The following is a 22,127-nucleotide window of genomic DNA, read 5'->3' as shown; positions in this document are numbered from 1 at the left end:
AACATAACTGGCCTGTGGGGTTAGGGATGCCGACCTCACCCACCCACCCCCAGCACAGTCAAAAATCCTGCTATAACTTTACAGTCGGCCCTTCACAGGTGAGGATTCAACCAATCATGGACTAAAAATAGTATTTTCAATCTGCAGTTGGGAAACTCCAGCTGGGAAAGTGAAAATACTGTTTTCGATCCGCAGTTGGTTGGATCTGCAGATGCGAAACCCATGGGTATGGAAGGGCCCACTGTATTTATTGAAAACGTTTTCTATGTAAATGGACCCACGCAGTTCAAACCCATGTTGTTCAAAGGTCAAGTGTAAGTTGTTTTGTTGGTAATACACTGAATAGGGACTCAAGGGCAGATGCAGGAAAACAAGAAATGGAACAGAGTGGTAGCAGTGGAGGTGGCAAAAAAGTAGATTCCAGATATATTTTGAAGGTTGTGTCAACAGGATTTGCTAATATAATTTTGGTAACTTAGTTAACCCAAAGTAGTTTCATTCAGGACCTTGTTATAGGTGATTTCCAATGTAGTGGTCATTATGAAACTTTAATAACAATACATTTCACGTGACTAATAATGTAAAATTTCACTTGAGGTGTTGTTAATATTTCTGCTAATAAAGCAGCCTGTTAGCTTTTCTTCACATTCAGATATGTAGTCAATGACTTGAATGTAAGTAGGTTTTGGTTTCTGTAGTTAAAGTATTTTTTGTCAAATTTTCTTCCATTATACTTAGTACAGAAGATAGAAAAGCATTGCAATGTTTCATTCCTTTTAAGAAAAAAGTAGATTATTTGATTACCTGTTCCATCTAGCCAAGAATATTCTCATATTTTCTCCCTCCCTCCCCAGCTCTCGCTCATAATTCTTGGCATTGATCCAAAAGCATTAGGGTTCCCAAAGGTCCTAGCATTATATTGATTAATAATACTTTTTTCTTTATTTAGTAGGCATTTCTTTTTGAAATCATCATAATTGAGTCTAAGATCTTTTTGTTATATCAAGTTAGATTTGAGTATATGATGCCACATAACCTGTAATGGAATGGCTTGCTTTGAAGAAGCAGTTTCACATGAAATTGAAAAAAAAAAAATAGTAATTGTGTAATCCTTTGAAATTTGGGGAAGTGTGTTATCATAGTACAGGGTCTCCCAACAGCTAATGATATTTTAGGCTTGAGTACTTTGTTGTGGGAGGCTGTCCTTTGTATTTTTGCCTCTACCTAGTCTGTACCCACTAGATGCCAATAGCATTTCCCCCCAATTGTGGCAATCAGAAATGTCTCCAGACATTGACAAATGGCCCCTGGGGCACAAAAATCGCCCATGGTTAAGACCCACTGTCATACTACAATGTTATCTTTCTCGTGCTTTGCCTCCATACTGACATTCATTAAGGCATGCATGAAAATTCCTATTTTTCCTGTCACCTTCTTCCATTTTATTCCTCTTTTTCTTGTGAAAGGATGTGAAAACTTTCCTTATATTTCAGTATTTTTTTCTTTTTTTTCTCTCACCTCTTACAGTAAAAAGTACTTTAGAAAGAAATAGTACAGTTGTCAAGATAAATGTAACTCCTAGTTCCTTGCCTGCCTCATTGGCTCTGTTAAGCACTGAGAGTTGGTGGAGTTCTCTTGTATCTCCTAACTCCTGGAGACAGCCTCACAATGCGTCACCTAGGCGTCGACAGACAAGCAATCCTTAGACCTTTCTGTGTCTCTGACCTATGGATGTACAATTTTCATAACTGAAGTTGAAGTTAAGCAGCTTCTCTGCAAACTGCTACACACAGTCACTTTCTATTCTGAGTGGGGCCTGTGTCCAGGAGGTTTGGGGGCTCAGTTTTTAGTTCTCAGAATTGGGCAAAAACCGTAGTCACACAGACACTCAGTCAGAAGTTTCCGCCCAGTGTTAATGTGTGCGCTTCCTTTAAATGGTTTTCCTCACTAACCCATGAACACGCCTGGCTACTCTTTGGTCCCTTTCTGATCTCAGTTCTTCTTTCACCTGCTTCAGGCCAGACTCGATTATAAACAGGCTTTCATCATCATACTAGTTGCCATGGTATTGTGGATTTCTTAACAATATTTCTTCCTCTATTGCTCTTGGTTGGTGATGTTTCTTTTACATTTCTTACCACAGCTCCCAAAAGTCCCTGGTGTTGTATAAAGATACTGAAATTCTCATTAAACTGAAAATTTATTTTGTTCTTTATGATAAGAAGCATACTGGTTAATCTGCATTACCTTTGTAAGGTTGTTGAGCATAATGTGCATGTTCAACTTGAATGTGGGGTTGTAATAATTGTACTTAGAAAAATGTCATGAATTATAAGATCATCTTAATTTTATCTTGTATTTCTAACTGCTGTGCTTCTCTCTCCCACCCCACCCTGCAAAAAAAGAAAAACCAACTCCTTGATTTCAAAAGAAAAAGGAGTTGCTTAGTAGACATGAATCCTTTCACTGCTCCTCTCCTTCTGAGCCAGGGTAGCAAGATATAGCCAAAGCGATTTTTTTCTGTCAGGTGTAAGACCTTTCTAGCTGTAGTAACTCTTCCCACTGATGTCAATTCAATTGGAATTTGGGGGCCGTCAGAGGAAGGTCCAAGGCATTAGGCTGCACAATTGAAATGCTTGGCAAATGACCAGTGTTGCTCTGTGCTCCCTCCCTTTGTGGTTTGCAAGCAAGGTTGCCTTTCAGCTTGTCTTCCCACATCTTTTCATAACAACTCCACCCTACACATTGCAAGAAAGTCAGGGATAGACTACAGGAGTCCTTACCAAACCAGAACAGAATTGACATCCTCCGCTTCTACCCAGGGAGTAGAAACTCACTTCCAGGTTGAGTAGCCTATCCTTAATAGTTTATGTTCCTAATTAATAGTTTGAATGCTGCCTTAATGAGAGGTATGTATATGGAAAGGATAAAAGTGGAAATAAACATTTGTCATGCCTGTTTTAAGATATAATCTCGTTATTCTGGGGGGTTGGGGGCAGGGTCAAAAAGGTGAAGGGATTAAGAAGTACAAATTGGTAATTACAAATTAGTCATGGGGTTGCAAAGTAAAGCATAGGGAATATAGTCAATGATATTGTAATAATTATGTATAGTGTCAGGTGGGTACTAGACCAGTCAGGGGGATCACTTCTTAAATTATATGGATGTGTAACCACTATGTTGTACACCTGAAATTAATATAAAATAATAATGAATGTCAACTATAACTGAAAAATGTGAAGGACAATAAGTGATCCAAATTGCCAGATATAAAACAAATAAATCACAGGAATGTCATGTACACCCTGGGGCATACAGTCGATAATATTGTGATGGCATAGTATGGTGTCAGATGGTTGCTGGACTTATCATGGTGATCACTTCTTTAGGTATATAAATGTTGAATAACTATGGTGTACCCCTGAAACTAATATAATATTGTATGTTAGCTATATTTTTAATAAAAACTTAAATATACAAAAACAAACACAAAAACATTTTTATTGTGATATAATTTGCATACCATACAATTAAACTATTTAAAGCATATATTTCAATGGCTTTTTAATATTCACAGGTATGTGCAAACATCATCACAGTCAATTTCAAAACATTACATCACCTCAAAGAAACCCAATACTGTTGAGCTATAGTTCACCCCTCACCATTCACCCCTTTATTGCCCTTCCTGCTCAGCCCTAAGTAACCACTAATCTACTTTTTGTCTCTATAGATTTTTCATATTCTGGGCACTTCATGTAAATGGAATAATATAAATATGTGGTCTTTTGTGTAGCTTCTTTGACTTAGCGTAATATTTGCAAGTTGCCCATGTTATAGCATGTGTCAGTACTTCATTCCTTTTTGTGGCCAGTTAATATTCCATTGTATGGATAGAACACATTTTGTTCATCCATTCATCAGTTAATGGACATTTGGATTGTGTCCACTTTTTGGCTATGGTGAAAAATGATGCAATAAACATCCATGTAAATAAACAGCTCTATATAAGTTTTTGTGTAGACAAATGTTTTCATTCATCTTGGGCAAATGCTTAGGAGTAGAATTGCTGGGTCATATGTTAACTCAGGGGTTAATCATTTCAGGAACTGCCAAAAATGTTTTTAAACATGGCTGCACCACTTTACATTTCTACCAGCTATGTATATCCTCATCATCGCTTGCTATTACTTGGCTTTTTAATCTATCCATCCTAATGAGTGTGAAGGAATATCTCATTGTGGTTTTGATTTGCATATTGTGCATCTTTCCAGCTGCTTATTGGCCATTTGTATGTCTTCTTTGGAGAAATAGCTATTCAGGTCCTTTGCCCATTTTTAAACTGGGTTGTCTTTTTATTACTGAGTTATATCAGTTCTTTATGTAGTCTAAATACAAGTACTTTAATATATGATTTGAAAATACTACCTCCCATGCTATGGGCTGTCTTTTCATTTTATTGAGAATGTCCTTTGAAACACAAAAGTTTTTAATTTTGATGAAGCCCAGTTTATCTATTCTTCCTTTTGTTGCTCATGCTTTTGGTGTCATATCTAAGAAGCCATTGCCAAAATTGAGGTCATAAATATTTACCCTTGTGTTTTCTAAGAGTGTTATAGCTTTGGTTTAATTTAGTTTAGTTCTTTGGTCTATTTTTAGTTAATTTTTGTATATGGTGTGAGGTAAGGGTCCAACTTCTTTTGCATGTGACTATACAGTCGTCCCAGCACCATTTGTTGAAAAGACTATTCTTTACCCATTGAATAGTCTTGGCATCTTTGTCAAAAATAAGTTTACTATAGACACATGAATTTATTTCTGGACTCTCAATTCTATTCCACTGATTTATACTTCTATTCTTATGCCCATACCACACAGTCTTCATTACTGTTGTTTTGTAGTAAGTTTTGAAATCAGAAATGTGACTCTTCAAACTTTACTTCTCTTCTTCAAATTCTTTTGGCCATTCTGAGCCCCATGAAATTTCATATGAATTTTTAAATCATCTTGGCAATTTCTCCAAAGAAGTCATCTTGGATTTTGATAGGGATTGCATTGAATCTGTAGATAATTTGGGGGAATATGCCATCTTAACAATACTAAATCTTATAATCTATGAAGATGGGATATCTTTCCATTTATTTAGATATTCTTTCATTTCTTCCAACCATGTTTTGTAGGTTTCAGAGTATAAATTTTGTGTTTTTGTTAAGTTTATACCTAAATATTTTATTCTTTTTGATGCTATTGTCAGTGAAATACTTCAAATATTTCCATTTCTGTTTATTGCTAATATAAAGAAAAGCTATTTTGTTGTTGCTTATTTATCTAGCATCCAGCCACGTTAGCTTTTTTTGTCTTTATTGAATTACTTGAATTTTCTAAATACGTAATTATATAACCTGCAAAAAAAAGATAATTTCATCATTTCTTTTCATGTATTTAAATTGTCTTTTTGTTCATTTTTCTTTCCAATTGCATTAGCTAGAGCAGTGTTGAATAACAGTGATGAAAAGAGGCACCCTCTCTTGGTCATTATTTAATGACACTGGCTTTAGAATTTCTCTTTGCTGTTTAGTTTGAGTAAAAGGGAAGTATAGTACTTAAAAAGTGTGTATTCTGGAGTCAGACAGTGTAAGTCTGAATCATAAGTTATTTACTAGATTTGTAACCTTAAAGAACTTAGCTAACCTCTCTGTTCCTCAGCTGTAAAGTGAGCGTAAGAACAACACTGACTTACAGGGTTGTTGTAATGATTACGTTATTCCCCTGTCTTCTGACTTTCAGGGTGGCAAATGAGAAGTCTGATTTTAGTCTAGATTCTCTTAGTAAGTTAGCTTGTTTTTTCTCTGTCTGGAATTTTGAAAGCTTTAAAAAAGTTTTCCATGGAATTTAGGAATTTCGCCAGGCTAATCCTGCCTGAAACTTGGTGTGCCCTTTCGATCTGAAAATGTTTGAGATTCTACTGGCGGTGGAAGAAAGGCAATGACCTCAGACTCCTGTACTTGGCCATGATATCATTCATATATGAGTGCAAAAATTTTTTTTTAAATTCTAGGCAATGATAATATCAATTATTGACAATAATGTGGAACAAAGGGAACTTTATGCTGACAGGAGTCAAAATTGCCAAAGCCTCTTTTCATATTATGGAATAGAGTGAAAGAAATGAACACCTGTGACCCACAAATCCACTCCAGGGTGTATATCTTAGAGGGTACTGGCCCATGAGCACCAGAACACTGGCTTTGTACAAGCAGCACTGTTACGATAGCAAAAAAACGAAAACTGGAAACCACCCAAATTTCACCAGCAGAAGAATGAATCCATAAATTGTGTTTTATTCATGACAATGCTACACAGCAGTGAAAAAGAAGGAACTGTAGTGTGCGCAGTCTGGACAATCTTGGGAACATCACATTGAGGGGGAAAAGGCAGAGGACAGAAGGATATACACAAAATTACTCAATTGCATGAGGTTTGAAAACATGCAAACTAAACAATGTCATGTTTAGGGCCACAAGCATGTAGTACAACAATAAAGAACGGCAAGAGAATGATAAATGAACAAAAACTAAGGGGCGTGACTGCCTACCATGTTTCCCCAAAAATAAGACCTAGCCGACAATCAGCTCTAATGCATCTTTTGGAGCAAAAATTAATATAAGACCCAGTCTCATATTGTATTATATAAGACCCAGTGTTCTGTTCTGTTCTATTCTATTCTATTCTATTCTATTCTATTCTATTCTATTCTATTCTATTCTATTCTATTCTATTCTATATTAAAGACCCAATCTTATATTATAGTAAAATAAGATCGGGTCTTATATTAATTTTTGCTCCGAAAGACGCATTAGAGCTGATTGTCTGGCTCAGTCTTATTTTCAGGGAAACACGGTATGAGGGAGGGAGGGTCAGGGATGGGACCTGGGAGGATTCTTAGAGGGCTTCAAAGTTGACGTGCGAGGTCTGACAACTAAGTTCACGAACTTGTTGCAACAGTGTTGCTAACCTTTTTTTGATATCAAAGGGATTATTCATTATGAATTTGTACCAACTGAATAAACAGTTAACCAAGTTTACTATTTGGAAGTGCTGAAAAGGCTGCATAAAGAAGTTAAGATAACCTGAACTTTTCGCCAATCCATGGCTCTTGCATCATGACAACGTACCAGCTCACACAGCATTGTCTGTGAGGCAGTTTTTAGCCAGCAAACAAATAATTGTTGGAACACCCTCCCTCCTCACGTGATCTGGCCCCCAATGACTTCTTTCTTTACCCAAAGATAAAGGAAATATTGAAAGGAAGACATTTTGATGACATTCAGGACATCAAGGGTAGTATGATGGCAGCTCTGATGGCCATTCCAGAAAAAGAGTTCCAAAATTGCTTTGAAGGGTGGACTAGGCACTGGCGTCAGTGCGTAGATTCCCAAGGGGAGTACTTCGAAGGTGACCATAGTGATATTCAGGTATGTAGCACTTTTCTAGGATGAGTTCGTGAACTTAATTGTCCGACCACGTAAGGTCCTGTTTCTTAAGCTAGGTGGTGGGCACACAAGGGTTCCTATATTGTTCCTCTTTATACCTTATGCATTTTCACAAATACTCTTATTAGTCTCACTATTAAACTAAGGAAAGAGGGTTTACTGTGAAAGGAGGTACAGAAAGGAGGCAGTAGCTGGAGGGGCATGTGGGCTCGGGGTGATGGCGTACGCAAGGTGGGAGTGGTAGAAGTGGTCCAGCTAGGTGCACTGTTTGTAGAGAATTTAAAACAGAATAAAACCAACTAAAAGTGAAAAAAAGAAGGAGAAGAAGGAGAGGAAGAGGAGGAGGAGGAGGAGGAGGAGGAGGAGGAGGAGGAGGAGGAGGAGGAAAAGGGGAAGGGGAAGGAGGAGGAGGAGAAATAATCTTGTTGCCCTAAATAAAAATTTGGGGTTTCTGAAGCTGTGTTTGACTATAACTCACAAACACATTAAAAACACTGCTTTTCTGAAATCCACACTTTAAAGTTAGGGTAAATTTGGAAAGTGATATTTCATATAAAATATTTAAATGACATTAAACATCAAAAAATTCAACATGATTTACAATCACCTGTTCAGGAAAGCATCTGTGGTGTAAAGCTAAAGATGGTAAGTTTAATAAGCTCAGTACAGAGAATGAAAATGCAAGTTTTCTGTCAGAATGAGTAACTTAAAGAGAAATTGCATAACTCTATTTCTTTTCTAAATGCAGGAAACTGACAATATCTTTTTTTTTAATTTATTGGGGTGACAATTGTTAGTAAAATTACATAGATTTCAGGTGTACAATTCTGTATTACATCATCTATAAATCCCATTGTGTGTTCACCACCCAGAGTCAGTATTATCTTTTTTTATTTAAAAGTAGTAGCAATGTAAAGTGATTTTTTTAACTAATAATCTTTAGAAGTTTATATACATATAATCCTAAATGCAGTGAGATTTAATGCAATATAGCTTATGTTAAATGAAAACTACTGATCATCTTCTCAGCTCCTCTTAGTCTAATGAATTTTGGTTTTAAAACTTGTGTAAGAATAAAAGCACTGGTAAAACTACTGGTATAACTGATGTCTCAGGAACTCTACTGGTCAACTTTGAGTTACTCTGTGATTATCATGTCTATGAAATTTCAAGATTGGACACCTCTGTTTACATCCAGCGCTCAGGGAGTCACCTGGAGTTGCCGGGTCTGTCTTTGTTTCAGCAAATCAATCAGCCAGAAATCAGATTGCTACTATAAAAGAATAGGTGTACATTGTAAATATTTGAAGCCAGCATGTGTTTTTTTCAGACTTTTCTCTGAACATTTTCTTCTCTCAGTTAAGCATTGAAGTAAAAAATAGAAAACTGTTTGTTTTCTATTCTTTTTAAATTAAAATTATGCAGATGTGTTGGAAAAACCTCTAGTGATTTTAAACACATGGCTCTTGGGGAATCTGTACAGTGAATTGTTTCTACATTTTTAATTCAGGAACAAAACATGCTCTGAGATTAAAGGCTTGGAAGTAAGTACTGTGTGAACTTACTTGAAACTTCTTTTTGAGCACTGAAGAAATTACCATGTAGAGAATAAATGAGTTTTTAAGTGGTCTCTAATCAAGTAGCAGGTTACAGTTAATGTTTATTCAACTTCAATTTTATTCAACTGTTTTTGTTTGGTTCTTATCTGAGCAGAGAATGCAAATACCCTGGGAGTAGAAACGGAAAACAGACTGTAGCTCCAAAGGTGCTTATGGTCTCTTTGGGAAGATAAAACACATATTTTGTTTAATTATAATGTATGTAATTCAGAATATAGTCACCATCATTTGTCTTACTGACAAGATTACATAGAAGAAAGAAGTGATCATTAAGAAATGCTTACTTTTTAAATATTTACTTAGGTATTAGGGAAAATCTGGGTAACTTACTTAACTATGCACTTCAGTTTTTCATCACTAAATTGGCGTACTTTAGGGTGGTGATGATTAAAATAATACAAGTAAAGCATGTAAGTAAAGTGCCTAGCACATAGCAAGTGCTTAGTAAATGATAGCTACTCATAATAATAACATGATCTGATTTAGTGACAGTACCTATGAATTATGTAGTATTTTTCCATTCTACAAATGAAGAAATTAACACTTAAAGAGGGTAAGTTGCCTATGATTGTCTGGCTAAATAAGAGGTGGAGCTAGGATTGAATCAAGGGATTCTAATAATAATTCCAGAGACCAGTCTCTCAACAATGATACTTTTAAACTGCCTTATCATTCATTCGTTTATTTCACAAAAATTAATTGAACATATGTACATGCCAGGTACTGTTTGTCATTAATAACATTATTTATATTGAACGCAGAGGAAAATATACAAAATGTGATGGAGATTGGCATGTAATGACATTGTATTGGCTTTTTACTTTGACAAAGCCTAATCCAAATATTTAACTATATTTATAAATAATATCTGCTTAATAAATGCTAAAATCAATGAATATTGCTTCTCCTAGTAACATGAGCCAGATAATACCAAATAAATTATTTATAAAACCTTGGATTTTTACACTGTGTTATTCATACATTTAGATAGGACTTAAGTGAAGAAATTTCTTACTCGCTTTTTTCTTTTACTTATTTTTAAAGTTATCAACAAAACACTATCCATAGGTGAGCTCTTGTGTTCTAACTACTCACAGCAGAAAAGTCATAAACCATTTGCTTCTTTATCCTCAGTCGTGAAATATTGTGTTCTGAATAGAAGCATCCACAGTTGAGTTTAAATAGGAAATGGTCAGTTGGTTTCATATGCAGTGAAATCCTTTTAATATGCTTGACTTTTTCCTCTGAAAGTCTCTGCCATCTCAACTTTCAGTATAGGTGGAACTGTAAAGTGAGTTTTATGATTATTTATTTATTTATTTTTAAAAACCAAAGAGGTTTTCTGGGTGCCTATTATTAACCAAGCTATGATCTATTGATCATGTAGTTTAGTGTCCTCAATAAAATCATATGAATACTTTTCTATTTGGTGGTGGTTTCCATTCAGAAGTCAACCATAGGGTTGTATATGTGGTGAATCAGATTTTGAAAAGAGATTATATAGTGTCTTCTTGAACGTTTTATCTAAGAAAAGAAATATAATGGGGTCTGTGCTACTTCTGGCTGATGCAAGACAGGTGAGGATGTTTTTTATTTCGATTAAATAATTCAGCTGCTTGCAATCCTGTCTTTCGTGTAGAACAAAAAAAATCGGTTTAAAAATGCTATATGGAAGGAAGCAAACTATTAGTAGAATCTGAATGACCAAAAGATGCCTTTTCACAGAACTGTAAGTCAAATCTTTCTCCATAATGGATGTACAGGTCCTTATTTTTCTCAGATGGCTGACAAAAGAGTAGTATGATGTTAGTACGACCAGAAATGAAAATCCAATAAATGTGGTTCCAATGAGACCTGCAATCTGAGAGATCATGGCTCCTAGTTCCATCTTCCGGTTATAACACAGGATCTCTTCTCCTTCCGTAGCCTCTACAACTGAGTAGTATATAATAACTGGCATAATTACTCCTAGTACAACTCCCCATATGTAAACACATAGTTTTCTAGCAAAGTTGGGCTGGCGGAATTTTTTCAGTAAATGGCCATAAAATATTTTCTCGTACCATGAAGTGGTCTCTTGTGTGGAATCCTTTTTCATTAAGGTAGCATAGCGGCTTATGGCAATCCAACTTAGAATTAAGAGGCTGACAAACATACTTATATGCATGGATAGAGTTCCCAAAAAATTGACCACTCTGCATTGTGTTGATCGATATTCCCATTGCAAGCCTTTCAGGAAATAGACACCCATGAAAGGCATAGCACTGCACACAAGTAAGTTTGCAGTCACAAGATGTGCTAGGTAGATGTGAGTTGAAGTTTTCTTACCTATTTTTGTTAAAAATACCCATTGAGAGAGAGAATTTCCGAAGAGACCAATGATACAAAGGAAGATGTAAATGATTGGTAAAGCCATGGAGGAGATCATGGATGGTTGAATACATGTTGAGTTGTTATTCATTTATATCAGATTTTCTTGAATTTTGTCACAGGAGCTAGAACAGAATTACAGATATTTAATATTAAAATTATAGATGGTATTTAAACTGAATGGTTTGTTGTTGTTTTAAGCATTGAATGAAACAAAATAGGAACATAAATGTGTTGGATGGAAAGTATAGATGCCGTCTCACCTTTTCTAATCACGATTGTCCGGTTGAAATAATAGCAAAAAGTTGATTATCGTGGATAGTACCTTTGTCTAAAAAACAAAATTTGATACAAACAGTTAAATGCCTGAGATTTCTCAGTTTATGCTAGAGGAATTTATAGTTCTTATATAGATTGTAAAGCAATTTGTAAATGACAATTGACTTTTGCCTAGAAAGGAAATTTTTTCAAAAATAAGGCACATGTAAGCAGTACATACTGGCCAAAGGAAAGTGTTGCAAAAGCATTTTGTGGCCTCATTAATAGAGAGAAGACTGATTTTTTATTATCACCTTAATTGTACATAAATACTTTTCAAAATGGTGCCTTTTCACGGGTAGGTTAAAGCATTTCTCCATAATCTAATACTATTAGAAGAGTGTCTCTTCATATTTCAGAAGTAAACTTAATTCGGGGGCGGTCGGTTACCTCAGTTGGTTAGAGCGCAGTGCTCTCTTAGCAGGGTTGCCGGTTTGATCCCCGCATAAGCCACTGTGAGCTGCGCCCTCCACAGCTAGATTGAAACAACTACTTGACTTGGAGCTGATGGGTCCTGGAAAAACACACTTGAAATAAATAAAAGTTTTTTTAAAAAAAAGAAGTAAACTTAATTCTACACAAACAAATACTCAGGCAAGATCCTGAATTGAACAGAATGAAAGTGTAGTAACCAAGTATAAACAACAAAATCCTAGGGTCTTTCCCAAAGGGCATCAGTTATTTCATATTGCAATTATTTAATGCTTAACTATCATATTTCAATAAAAAGTTTACTTTAAAATTCTATGTCAAAACTGTAGTTGCTGTACTTGTTGGTTAGAACGCCTTCATGTGTCTTTTTGTGTAATTGAGTATCTTGCTTTTTCAGAGAATATGTTTTTAGAAGCTATTTTAATCACAGCATAAATGCAGGTGTGGTTTTTGCTTTTTTATGTCTTATTTTTAAATCTTTCTTCTAAGGGTACACATGAAGTGTTGAAGAGTCACATAAAAACTCCTTTTCCTTCTTATTGTTCTCATTTCCTCATTTCTTTCAGGTGGGAATAATAAAAGTTATTGGATTCTGGCCAGATAAGAAGCATGAGCTCTATTCAGAATGTGCCACACTCTGTGTTTTTCACCATAGCTTTCTAGGTACCGCATTCTTCACTCTTTTATAATCTAGAGTGGGGATTCTCAGTCTTATTTTTTTAAATCATATTCTCTCTTTTGATAAACACAAAATTTTTACCATAAACTGCCTTCTGAAATTCTTATATGCCCCCAGCCCTTCAGGGCTATTTCACTCTCTACCCCTCCTCAGAATCATGGTTATATTTTAGCATCTTGGTTATAGAAATAGTGTATGTGAAAAAACAATCCCTATTATATGTTTGAAATAACTTTTTAAACCAAACAATATCCACCCAAAGACTTGAAAGTTTGAGGGCTGTGCAGTGTCTCTAGGTTCAAATACCAAGACTCTTAGTGTCTACCAGTGTCTTTATCATTTTATTTTATTTCTTTGCAATTTTTATTGAGAAAATAGTCCAAATGCTTCACAGTGAATGTATTTGAATCCACAGTCTGGCAAATTGGAATTTGGTTGTAGTTAGTGTATATCCAGTTGTAAATGTATAAAAACCTAATCTGTAACTTGACTGATTTTTAAATCAGTCAACTAAAAAGTGAAATTAGCCAGTTTATTTCTTAAGAAAAATTTACCTGGTCAAAGTAGACTTTTATTTTCCATAATGAATAGAGCTTCCTTTTATGATGATATTAAAGAAAATACTAGCCCCTGCCTTATGTAGATAATGCATTGCATACTAAAATCTGTAAAGGTGATAGTGCTTATGTATTAATAGATAATATTCCTTTTCTTAACTAGACCACCTCATACAGCAGCTCGTATCTCATAGTACTCATTACCATTGCCTTGCTTTTCTCTTTCACATTAGCAAATGCTTCAGAACAGAAGGGAGGTAAAAAGACTCACAGATTCTACCATTATCAGACAGATGACATTGAGACTCTATAGGAGCTTCACTGTAACACAAACAACTAGCTCACATCTTTAGCTTCCCAAACATCAAACTTGTGTCTCCTATGTACCTCTCCTTTAAAAATAAACTTTAAATGATCAAACCACTAGATAATTCTTTTCTAAAATTTGGAAAATACTGTAAGCTTAAGAAATCAAATAAAAATCACAAGATACATATGCAGAATTGCTCTCCAGAAAATGTCTACAAGTGTGCATTTTCCTCAGCAGTGTCTGTCTTGAGTCACTCATACACACATTGTGTCTCTGAAAATCTGACAAATGAAACTAGTTCTACAACTTTAACTTCAGTTGATAACGATTATCTACATAATTAGTATGCTGATTTTCTTAATGATCAAAATTTAAACATTTTAGTTCTGTTAGAATTATACAGAGTTCAATTTTAAGCTAACAGTAAGTGATCAGTCTTACCTGTACAAGTAGTTTATGCCAATCAAGGCCTGGGTATTCAGGCCAGTGATGCTAAACTTCAGACTGAAAATTCTCTTCTAGTATCCTTCAGTGTTTGTCAGTGTGAACAGATTCTTATATGACACCAACAACAGTGGGTTTTTTTTTTAAAAAAAAAAAAGGAAATTAAACAGTATGAAGAAACTCAATAGTTATGGTAAATGTAGCAGTGCCTCCTCAAAACAACTCATTTCTCTATTTCTGTCATGGGAGGAAGTTGGTTGACCATATATATACTTCCTTGTGATTATTTCATGACCCGGTTACACCTCAGTTAGCTTTATTAGCATGCTTGACTGAAGTTAAGTTTAGAGGTTTAATCCCCATGGCTAGTTTTATAAACACAGTGATAGAGGGAACCACTCTGTATTGACCCAATAAAATGTTGGTAAAAACTTATCTGTAAAGTCATTTGTGGATGGCTTACTAGCAATGCAACTTTATCAAGAATAAAGAGAAACAAAACTCAAAGTTTTCTTACCTGCAGCAGCTTACTGGAATCAAATACCATAGAGCTAGAATAGAACTTCATGATCACATATGGGTATAAACCCTTTGTTTTAAGGACAAAGAGGTGAAGCCCAGCACGGCACACTGTAAGTACAGACTGCACTCAGGGGTTTGGGTCCCAACTTGGTTACTAAGAACTAACCATTCCTACTTCGAATTGCCCTGTGCTGCCTCCATTCAGATTTAACGTTGATTTAGAGCATTTCATAATGGATTTGGGGAATCCTGGAAAGTACTAGAATCTGAAGACCAAATATGCTTCCGACAAAATGAATAGTTAAGATATAATGTACTGTGAAACCAGTTTTTACATATAGAATTGTTTAACGAGTCTGAACTAGTCACTAAATGAAAGTCAAGTGCGTGCAGCTGGGGAACCAGACCTGCGTCATGCACTACCCTTTCTTGGAAGTTAAACCAGTGGGAGTCTGAGAATGGGAACATAATTCTAATCTCATCAAATCTGAGTTATCAGTAAATCTTCATTTAAAATTAATACAAGTACTTTACCATTTCCCAGTGCTTACCTTATATCATGTTTATTGCATAAATTCTCCCTAATGTCTGCTAATATTTGTCTCTAAAACAAAATTGAGAACTACCTTAGTGTCTGGATTTTGTTCTGCTTCTGCTCATCTTCGCCATGCTTGCCATCATTTAATTAAGAACAGCAATTCACCCAGATTATATGTCCACAGTGGCAGAGTAATTTGGCCTCTGGAATTTGTATCATTTTTACTTCAACAATTTTTCATGTAGGAAGGAATTACTTAGAACAAAAAAAAAACAGTTTGAAGTAATTTAGAGAAGAAAGAAAAGAATGCCGTTTATAAGTGATTGAAAGATGATTTTAATATTACCTTTTTGAGGCTGAAGCACCTTTGGTCCAAAAAAAGAATGTCCTTGTTCTCCACAACTTTTCCTCCATAGTCCCCAAACTCACTAAATGATACCATCACTTCTTTAGTTATTCAAGCCAAAAACTTAGGAATTATCCTTGGTTCCATTCTTTCCTTCACATTTCACTCCACTTGCTGCTACTGTAGTTTCTACCACCCCTACCGCTGATAAGGAGACATTTGGTCCTATCCAAACGTCCATGAGCATATTTGGTCCATGCCAACTGGTACTTGATATTTGGTCCTGTCAAAAACGTCCACACTTAGGAAACATCCCTGGATTCAAACAGCCTATAATGTTTATTTATACTTTGGGTTTATAGGATGAATACATTAAAAAATACTATCATGTTTTATTGGTCCAATAATTGTGTTGTGGCTGTATTGCAAGTAATAACCCTTCTAGCCTCAGCAGCCTAGCTGGTCTTGGCACATAGGGTTAGGTAGATGGGTTGGTGTGAACCAAATATCTCTGTTTTGGACAGGACCAAATATCATACAAGGCTACCACCACCAGTATTAGCCACATTTAATGAAAGCTTATTATGTGTCAGGCATCCTGCTGTGTGCTTTACATGCATGTCTTATTTAATCTTCACAATACCCTGTGAAATAAATACTATAAAATAAATATCTTCATTTTAAAGGTGGGGAAAACTGAACCTCAGAAAGGTCAGATAAGTTGCCCAAGGTCACACAGCCTTCTATCCTCACAGCATGGTGGCAGGTTCCCTCCAAAGCAAGTGATTCAAGAGAACAAGGCCATATAGCTGCAGTGCCTCTTTAAAAATATATATAGCCTCTGAAGTCAACACTGTCACCTTTGCAGTATTCTGTTGGTCACACAGAGCCAGTATGGGAGGGGTAGATATCAGGAGGTGATGAGCGTTGGTAGCCATCTTGGAAGCTGGCTACCACAGATGTCAACCATTGAACTAAGAAAGAGTTGGAAGTGCTGCTTAAAATGATTGTCAGACAACTGATAGTTTATCAGGCAAGAATGCCTGAATAAGTGTAATTTTTGCCATTTCTTCCCCTATTTTGACTTCTAATGCTTTCTATTTTTCTTAAGCAGTACAATTCATTTAACAAATATTTATTGGAGTTTCTACTATGTTTCTAGTGGTGTGTGGTAGTCACAGAAGAAGTATATTAGCCACAAGCTAACTTAGGGTCTCTGGATATTTGAGGGATTCCATAAGCAAGCCAAGAATTCAGTTTAATATATGATGTGTGGTACAGACTTTAAATGCTCTTTGAGTTAGAAAAGGCTGAAAACAGTAAATCAGAAGGAACTGGAAGGAAAGAGAAGAGAACTCATGGTGAGCAACAATTCTGTGCTGGTCCTGGGCAAGGCTTTTTACATATAAGAACCCTGGTGATGGGTAGTGGTGGTCCCATTTTACGTATGAGGAAACTGAGTCTTAAGGAAGTTAAGTAGCATGCCCACAGTAACATAACTAGTAAGTTAATTTTAAAGCATATGTCATTTTTTTCAACCTCACCCTCTGCCTTAGAAAGCAGAAATTATTGTTTTTTTCTCAAGGGTCAATAAGGGTACCTTATGATACTTATGATAAGTAAACTGGGATCAAGTTTTGAATTATTTTAACTTCATCAGACAGGGTTTCCTGATCGAGGCTGTCAAGTAGCAGGATTGACTGGAAGAAATCAAGCCCAATTTTTTCCTATCTTTGAAAACTTTGGACTTCGTTAAGCTAATTTATCTCATCGATATCAGTATAAATTCTTTATGATTTAAGTGATTTGGAGTTCTTTGATTGAAATATAAAGAAATTTTTATTTATATTTTTCTAAGATACTAAGAAAAGCTTAAATGTTAGAGAATACGAGAGTAACAAAAATATAACTTGTCAGGCAAATTTTTCAAGAATAGCAACTTTTCTGTAAAAGTGGCTCTTGGGACTTTTCTCATTTGAGTCACCAATAGTTTTCTTTGATTCTCATTCATCTTTCCCATCCTTCTCCTCTTCAAAGTTCTGCTTTTGTTGTCCAAGTCCAAATGCTCTTGCCTAATAGTTCTAATTATTTCCTATAATATCTGTCAAATACTGATCTCCTAAGTGTTCTCCTCTGACCCTTACGATTTACTCCTTGAGGTGTTAAGAGTAGTTCCCCAAAATATAAGTCCTGCCTTGTGCTAAGTTTCCTGCTTTTGAGATAATTGTGTGAATATTGACTTTGTTTTTTACTCCAGCCCCAGAATTCCTTTGGAGTGGTTCAGTAAGAATGGCTCAAAGGGCAGGCATGTGGTAATTTTTTTTGACACTCCATGGTTAGCTGTATACAGCAGGGGTACATGAGAGCTTTTCTAAATCACATGGATTACTGGGGTTAGGATTAGCGTCCCTTATTGACTTCCCTCAGAGCCAGAACCCAGAGGACACAGGACAGCTCAGTTATACCTGAACCTTTGTGCTTCAACTAAACAGTTATTTTAGGCTATCCAAGCTAGTAACTAAACTGACTACAGTTGGGCTTTTAGTAGTTTCTGACCAATCATGAGCTCATGGCACTGGGAGGCTGGTGTGCAGGAAGGGAAGACATACCTTCTATAGTCCACACTAGAACAGCACATTCAAAAAATAATTATTTCTCCAAAGGGCAGAGGTTGGGTGGGAAGGTACAGTGGAAGCCTTTATCCAGTTCAGTGCATACCCACGCCAGTGGTTGTTTTTAGGAGGATTGAAGCACAGACCTGGTACTTGAAGTTGTGCTTTGTTCAAGGTTCGCTGAGCCCCCTGCTCTCTTCAGGATGTGGTGTCGGGCCACAGTCCTATCGTCAGTAGTACTTCTCTCAGCCCTAACCACCTGCTGTGAGCAGCTGTAATCAGGGCCCTACCACCCATACTCGGGGTGTGAAGAAGAACCTCTACTTGCTTCTAAGAGTGGGTTTCTCAGCAAACCACAGAAGTATTTCCCTCAAGAACTATTAAAAACAGCAGAAATTACAGTCCAAAGTTTGGAAATTTATAGTACAGAAAATTGATTAGCTTTGTTTTAAAAAGGTCTAATGACAAAACATAAATGGACCTGCTAATCAGAGTTTCACCATACTTCATCTTTGGCTTTTGTCTTTTCATACAGGCTTAAATGCACTGGATAGACATTGTCTTCTAGAAATGCACACCACAGAAACACTGTAGCAGTGGCAGTGGCAGTCGTAAGAATTGGAATGACCTCAGAGGTGGCAGTTGGAAAATAGATGGGAAATTAGCAGGCTTAGGGAAGGGAAGAAACTTTAGCATTGGGTTAGATGAGGCAAAAAAAAATTTTTGAGGACAGCCGAGTTTTGAATTTCAACATCCTTGAGTCAGTCAGTTTTGTTCATATCGTGCTTCAGAACCTACCATTCTTTTTTCTTTTTTTTTTCTTTTTTTTTACAGGTTCTTAGAAAAGCCAAAAGTAGATAAAGGAGTAAAGCATTTGAGCATAGAATTCTAAAAATAATTTAGGCCATCATATCACCATAGGTACAAACCACATATACCTATACCCTTGAAAACAACCACTTGAATTGCAATGGGGTTTAGAGAATTTAAAAGGCATTGTATATACCTGGCCATTACCAATCACTTCTTTTGCATTTCTAGATAACATTGTCTTGAGGTTAAGTCCCCTGCTCCATGTCACTTCCTGTCCTTCAAAAGACAAAAAGAGAGCTGGCAAGGGAAAATGAGGAAGAGTTGGGTTTATGAAATGTTGCCTCCTGTACCTGTTAGTGTCTATATTCATTTTCTCTTATTAAGAGCCCCAAGTACTGAAGTAGAAAGTTTTGCTGAGAATCCCTTTTACAAAATTTGTAGTAATAATAAATGGCAGCCACTGGTATGCTTTTATATAAACTCATTTAATTTAAAAATTATCGCTGAAATAGATACTATTATTACTATCATTTTCTGGAAAGGAGATTTAGGTCCATAGAAGATAAATAGCTTGCCAACGGTAATATAATTGGTATATTGTGGGGCCTAGATTTGAACCCAGGTAGTCTGACTTCAGAGCCCATATTCTTAGCTGCTACCAGCATCAAATTTATTGTTTTGGATAAGGTGACAAAGTATCCCCCCCTCCATCGTGACCAAAAATGTATCTCACTTATATACCTATTTCCAGTTTTCAATCTGGAAATTTATTAATTTCTGCCAGCTCCCCATTGTAAAGATATTTCTTCCTCTTTGTAATTGATAAGTAATCTGAGGGTCATATTTTGAGACTATGAATATAGTGTTTCCCTTTCACGCGATGAATTTTAGCATTCATTGATGATCCTCGCCTAAATCAGCTCTTATGTTGGTGGTTGCATCTTGATAGTCTTTGAATGAATGGAGATATTTTAGGCTTGAAGTAGTCATCATAAGGCATCACTCTAAAGAAATCTTGGTATTTAGGTATTTCTCAAATTGCACTATACGTGGCATAGCTTCTAACATTGTCATGTTGTCTCTTCTTTCTTTTCCTCCATCCAAAACCAGCCTAAAATGTATTTTTACTAAATCTGCAAATAAAGTATTGAAGCCAGGAAATGTAAGTTCTCTGGAGTTTTATATCTCCAGAAATATCTGGTAGAGAAAATTGGAAAGAAGAAACGACAGTTAAATTTTAACTCAGAGAAAGTCTGTAAGAGACTCATTTCTTTGTTGGTGCTTTGTCCAGCAGAGGGCAATGTATTACCAGCCATAGTTAAATCTCTTGTTATCAAAGGCCTAAGCATAGTAGAAAATAGTACTATTTTCCAGCCAGAAACTTGAAACAATTTAAAAGTTTAGTTTTTTTAAGCTCTAACAAAATGATATTTTTCTTTATTTTAGTAGCTGAAAAACACTTTAAACGTTACAGAATAAAAGTAATTGTATGGACAATGGATTTCTGTCCTTAAGATGAAAACCCAGTGTCACTAGTCTGCCTTTAATAGGATATATCCTTTGGGGAATTGTTTTGTTTTGTTTTGTTTTGTTTTGTACTAGTTTCTATCACAGAGTCACCTTTGTAAAACCTTCGCAACTATAATTATCCTACTGGTAAAAAGAAAGTCTGACATTTGTGTATGTGAAAGCTTTTGTCATATCTTTTAGTTTTTCTTTAATTATTTTTTTAGTCATAGCAATTCATAGACAGTTTTAAAAGTCAAATAATACTAAAAGGCTGGTAATAAAAATATGTCATGTCTATTAATAAATGTAATATAGGGCTGCTGGTTGGCTCAATGGTTAGAGCGCCGCGCTCATAACACCAAGGTCACCGGTTCGATTCCCATATGGGCCAGTGAGTTGTGCCCTCCATGACTAGATTGAAAACAACAACTTGACATGGAGCTGATGGGTCCTGGAAAAACACACTGTTCCCCAATATTCCCCAATAAAAATTTACAATAAATAAATAAATGTAATATAAAGCATATTTTATCTAATGAAGAAAGTATAGGAAAAATCACCTTCATCCTCCACTGTAGTCATTTCCTCCTGTCAACAAACTGCAGATCCCTCCATCGTCAACCCCCTAACCGGTTGCCTCATTTTTCAGCTATCTCCATCAGGGGGAGCATATGCTTGTTTTTATCTCTAAGAACACATGGTTTGTTACCAAATCTTCAACAACCCTGCCACTCTCCACCCTGCAGTAATTTCGAAAATTCTTCTCTCTCTCTCTCTCTCTCTCTCTCTCTCTCTCTCTCTCTCTCTCTCTCTCACACACACACACACACACACACTGAACACTATCAAGTAAAATAATTCCAAGCATTGTATTTTTTGGTAATAAAATTAACTATATTCGTTGTCACCTTTTTAGAAATCAGTGGTACACATACTTTTCATTTATATGCATCATTTATCTATTGCTGCATACCAAGCCACCCCCCGACTTGGTGGCTTATGATAACAACCATCTTTTCACTGTCAATTCTGCCATTTGTTTTGGGCTCAGCTGGGCAGTTCTTCTGTCAGTCTCACCTCAAGTCATTCGTTTAGCTTCTTAGTTATCTGGCAGCTCAGCTGAGCATCTGTCTCCATGTGACTTTTCCCCTGGGTTTATTTACAACATGATGGTCTCGGGATTCCAAGAGGGCAAAACTGGAAGCTGCAAGGCCTCTTGAGGTCTTTCTCAGATGTCATACAATGTCCACCACATTTTATTGTCCAAAACAAGTCACAGCACCTGCCCAGATTCAAGAGGTGGACAAAGACTTCTCCTCTGGATGGGAGGAGCTACAGAGAATGTTAATACCATGTTTTATCTACAATATATATTTTTATTAATTAGCTTCAGATGTATAAAACAATGTAATAGTTAGATATTTATCATTTATATCCCTCACACAGTGATAACCCCCTTCCCCATTCTATTACCCCTCTGACATCATATATAGCTGTTACAGTTCCACTGACTCTATTCCTTATGCTGTACTCCACAACTACTATATATTTTTTTAATGTTCATG

The 22,127-nt window shown here is 36.0% G+C and overlaps 2 protein-coding genes across 18 annotated transcripts in view; one reads left to right on the top strand and one right to left on the bottom strand.

Moving 5' to 3' along the window:
- Positions 1–22,127, top strand: part of CASK (calcium/calmodulin dependent serine protein kinase) — a 358,208-nt gene that overhangs the window by 172,653 nt on the left and 163,428 nt on the right. The gene's annotated exons all lie outside the window — the stretch shown is intronic.
- On the bottom strand, positions 9,775–14,510 carry GPR82 (G protein-coupled receptor 82). 3 transcript variants are annotated; one of them, XM_074323791.1, is made up of 4 exons: positions 14,220–14,509; positions 12,191–12,327; positions 11,746–11,813; positions 9,775–11,607 (listed from the first exon to the last, which is right to left on the bottom strand). In XM_074323791.1, the coding sequence occupies exon 4, from the start codon at positions 11,571–11,573 to the stop codon at positions 10,563–10,565; it is 1,011 nt and encodes a 336-aa protein (XP_074179892.1). In that variant the 5' UTR covers positions 11,574–11,607; positions 11,746–11,813; positions 12,191–12,327; positions 14,220–14,509; the 3' UTR covers positions 9,775–10,562. The 3 variants fall into 3 exon arrangements, with proteins under 3 accessions (XP_074179892.1, XP_074179891.1, XP_019603438.2); XM_074323790.1 differs by having other exon boundaries at positions 12,191–12,314; XM_019747879.2 differs by lacking the exon at positions 12,191–12,327 and having other exon boundaries at positions 14,220–14,510.

This window comes from Rhinolophus sinicus, chromosome X (assembly GCF_036562045.2).
Source record: "Rhinolophus sinicus isolate RSC01 chromosome X, ASM3656204v1, whole genome shotgun sequence".
Lineage (NCBI taxonomy): Eukaryota > Metazoa > Chordata > Mammalia > Chiroptera > Rhinolophidae > Rhinolophus > Rhinolophus sinicus.
The sequence above is the reverse complement of the archived record's forward strand: the minus strand, read 5'-3'. Positions and strand labels throughout refer to the sequence as shown.

Excerpts from the sequence above, each read along its gene's own strand:
- GPR82 (XM_019747879.2), bottom strand. The coding sequence starts at position 11,573 with ATGAATAACAACTCAACATGTATTCAACCATCCATGATCTCCTCCATG.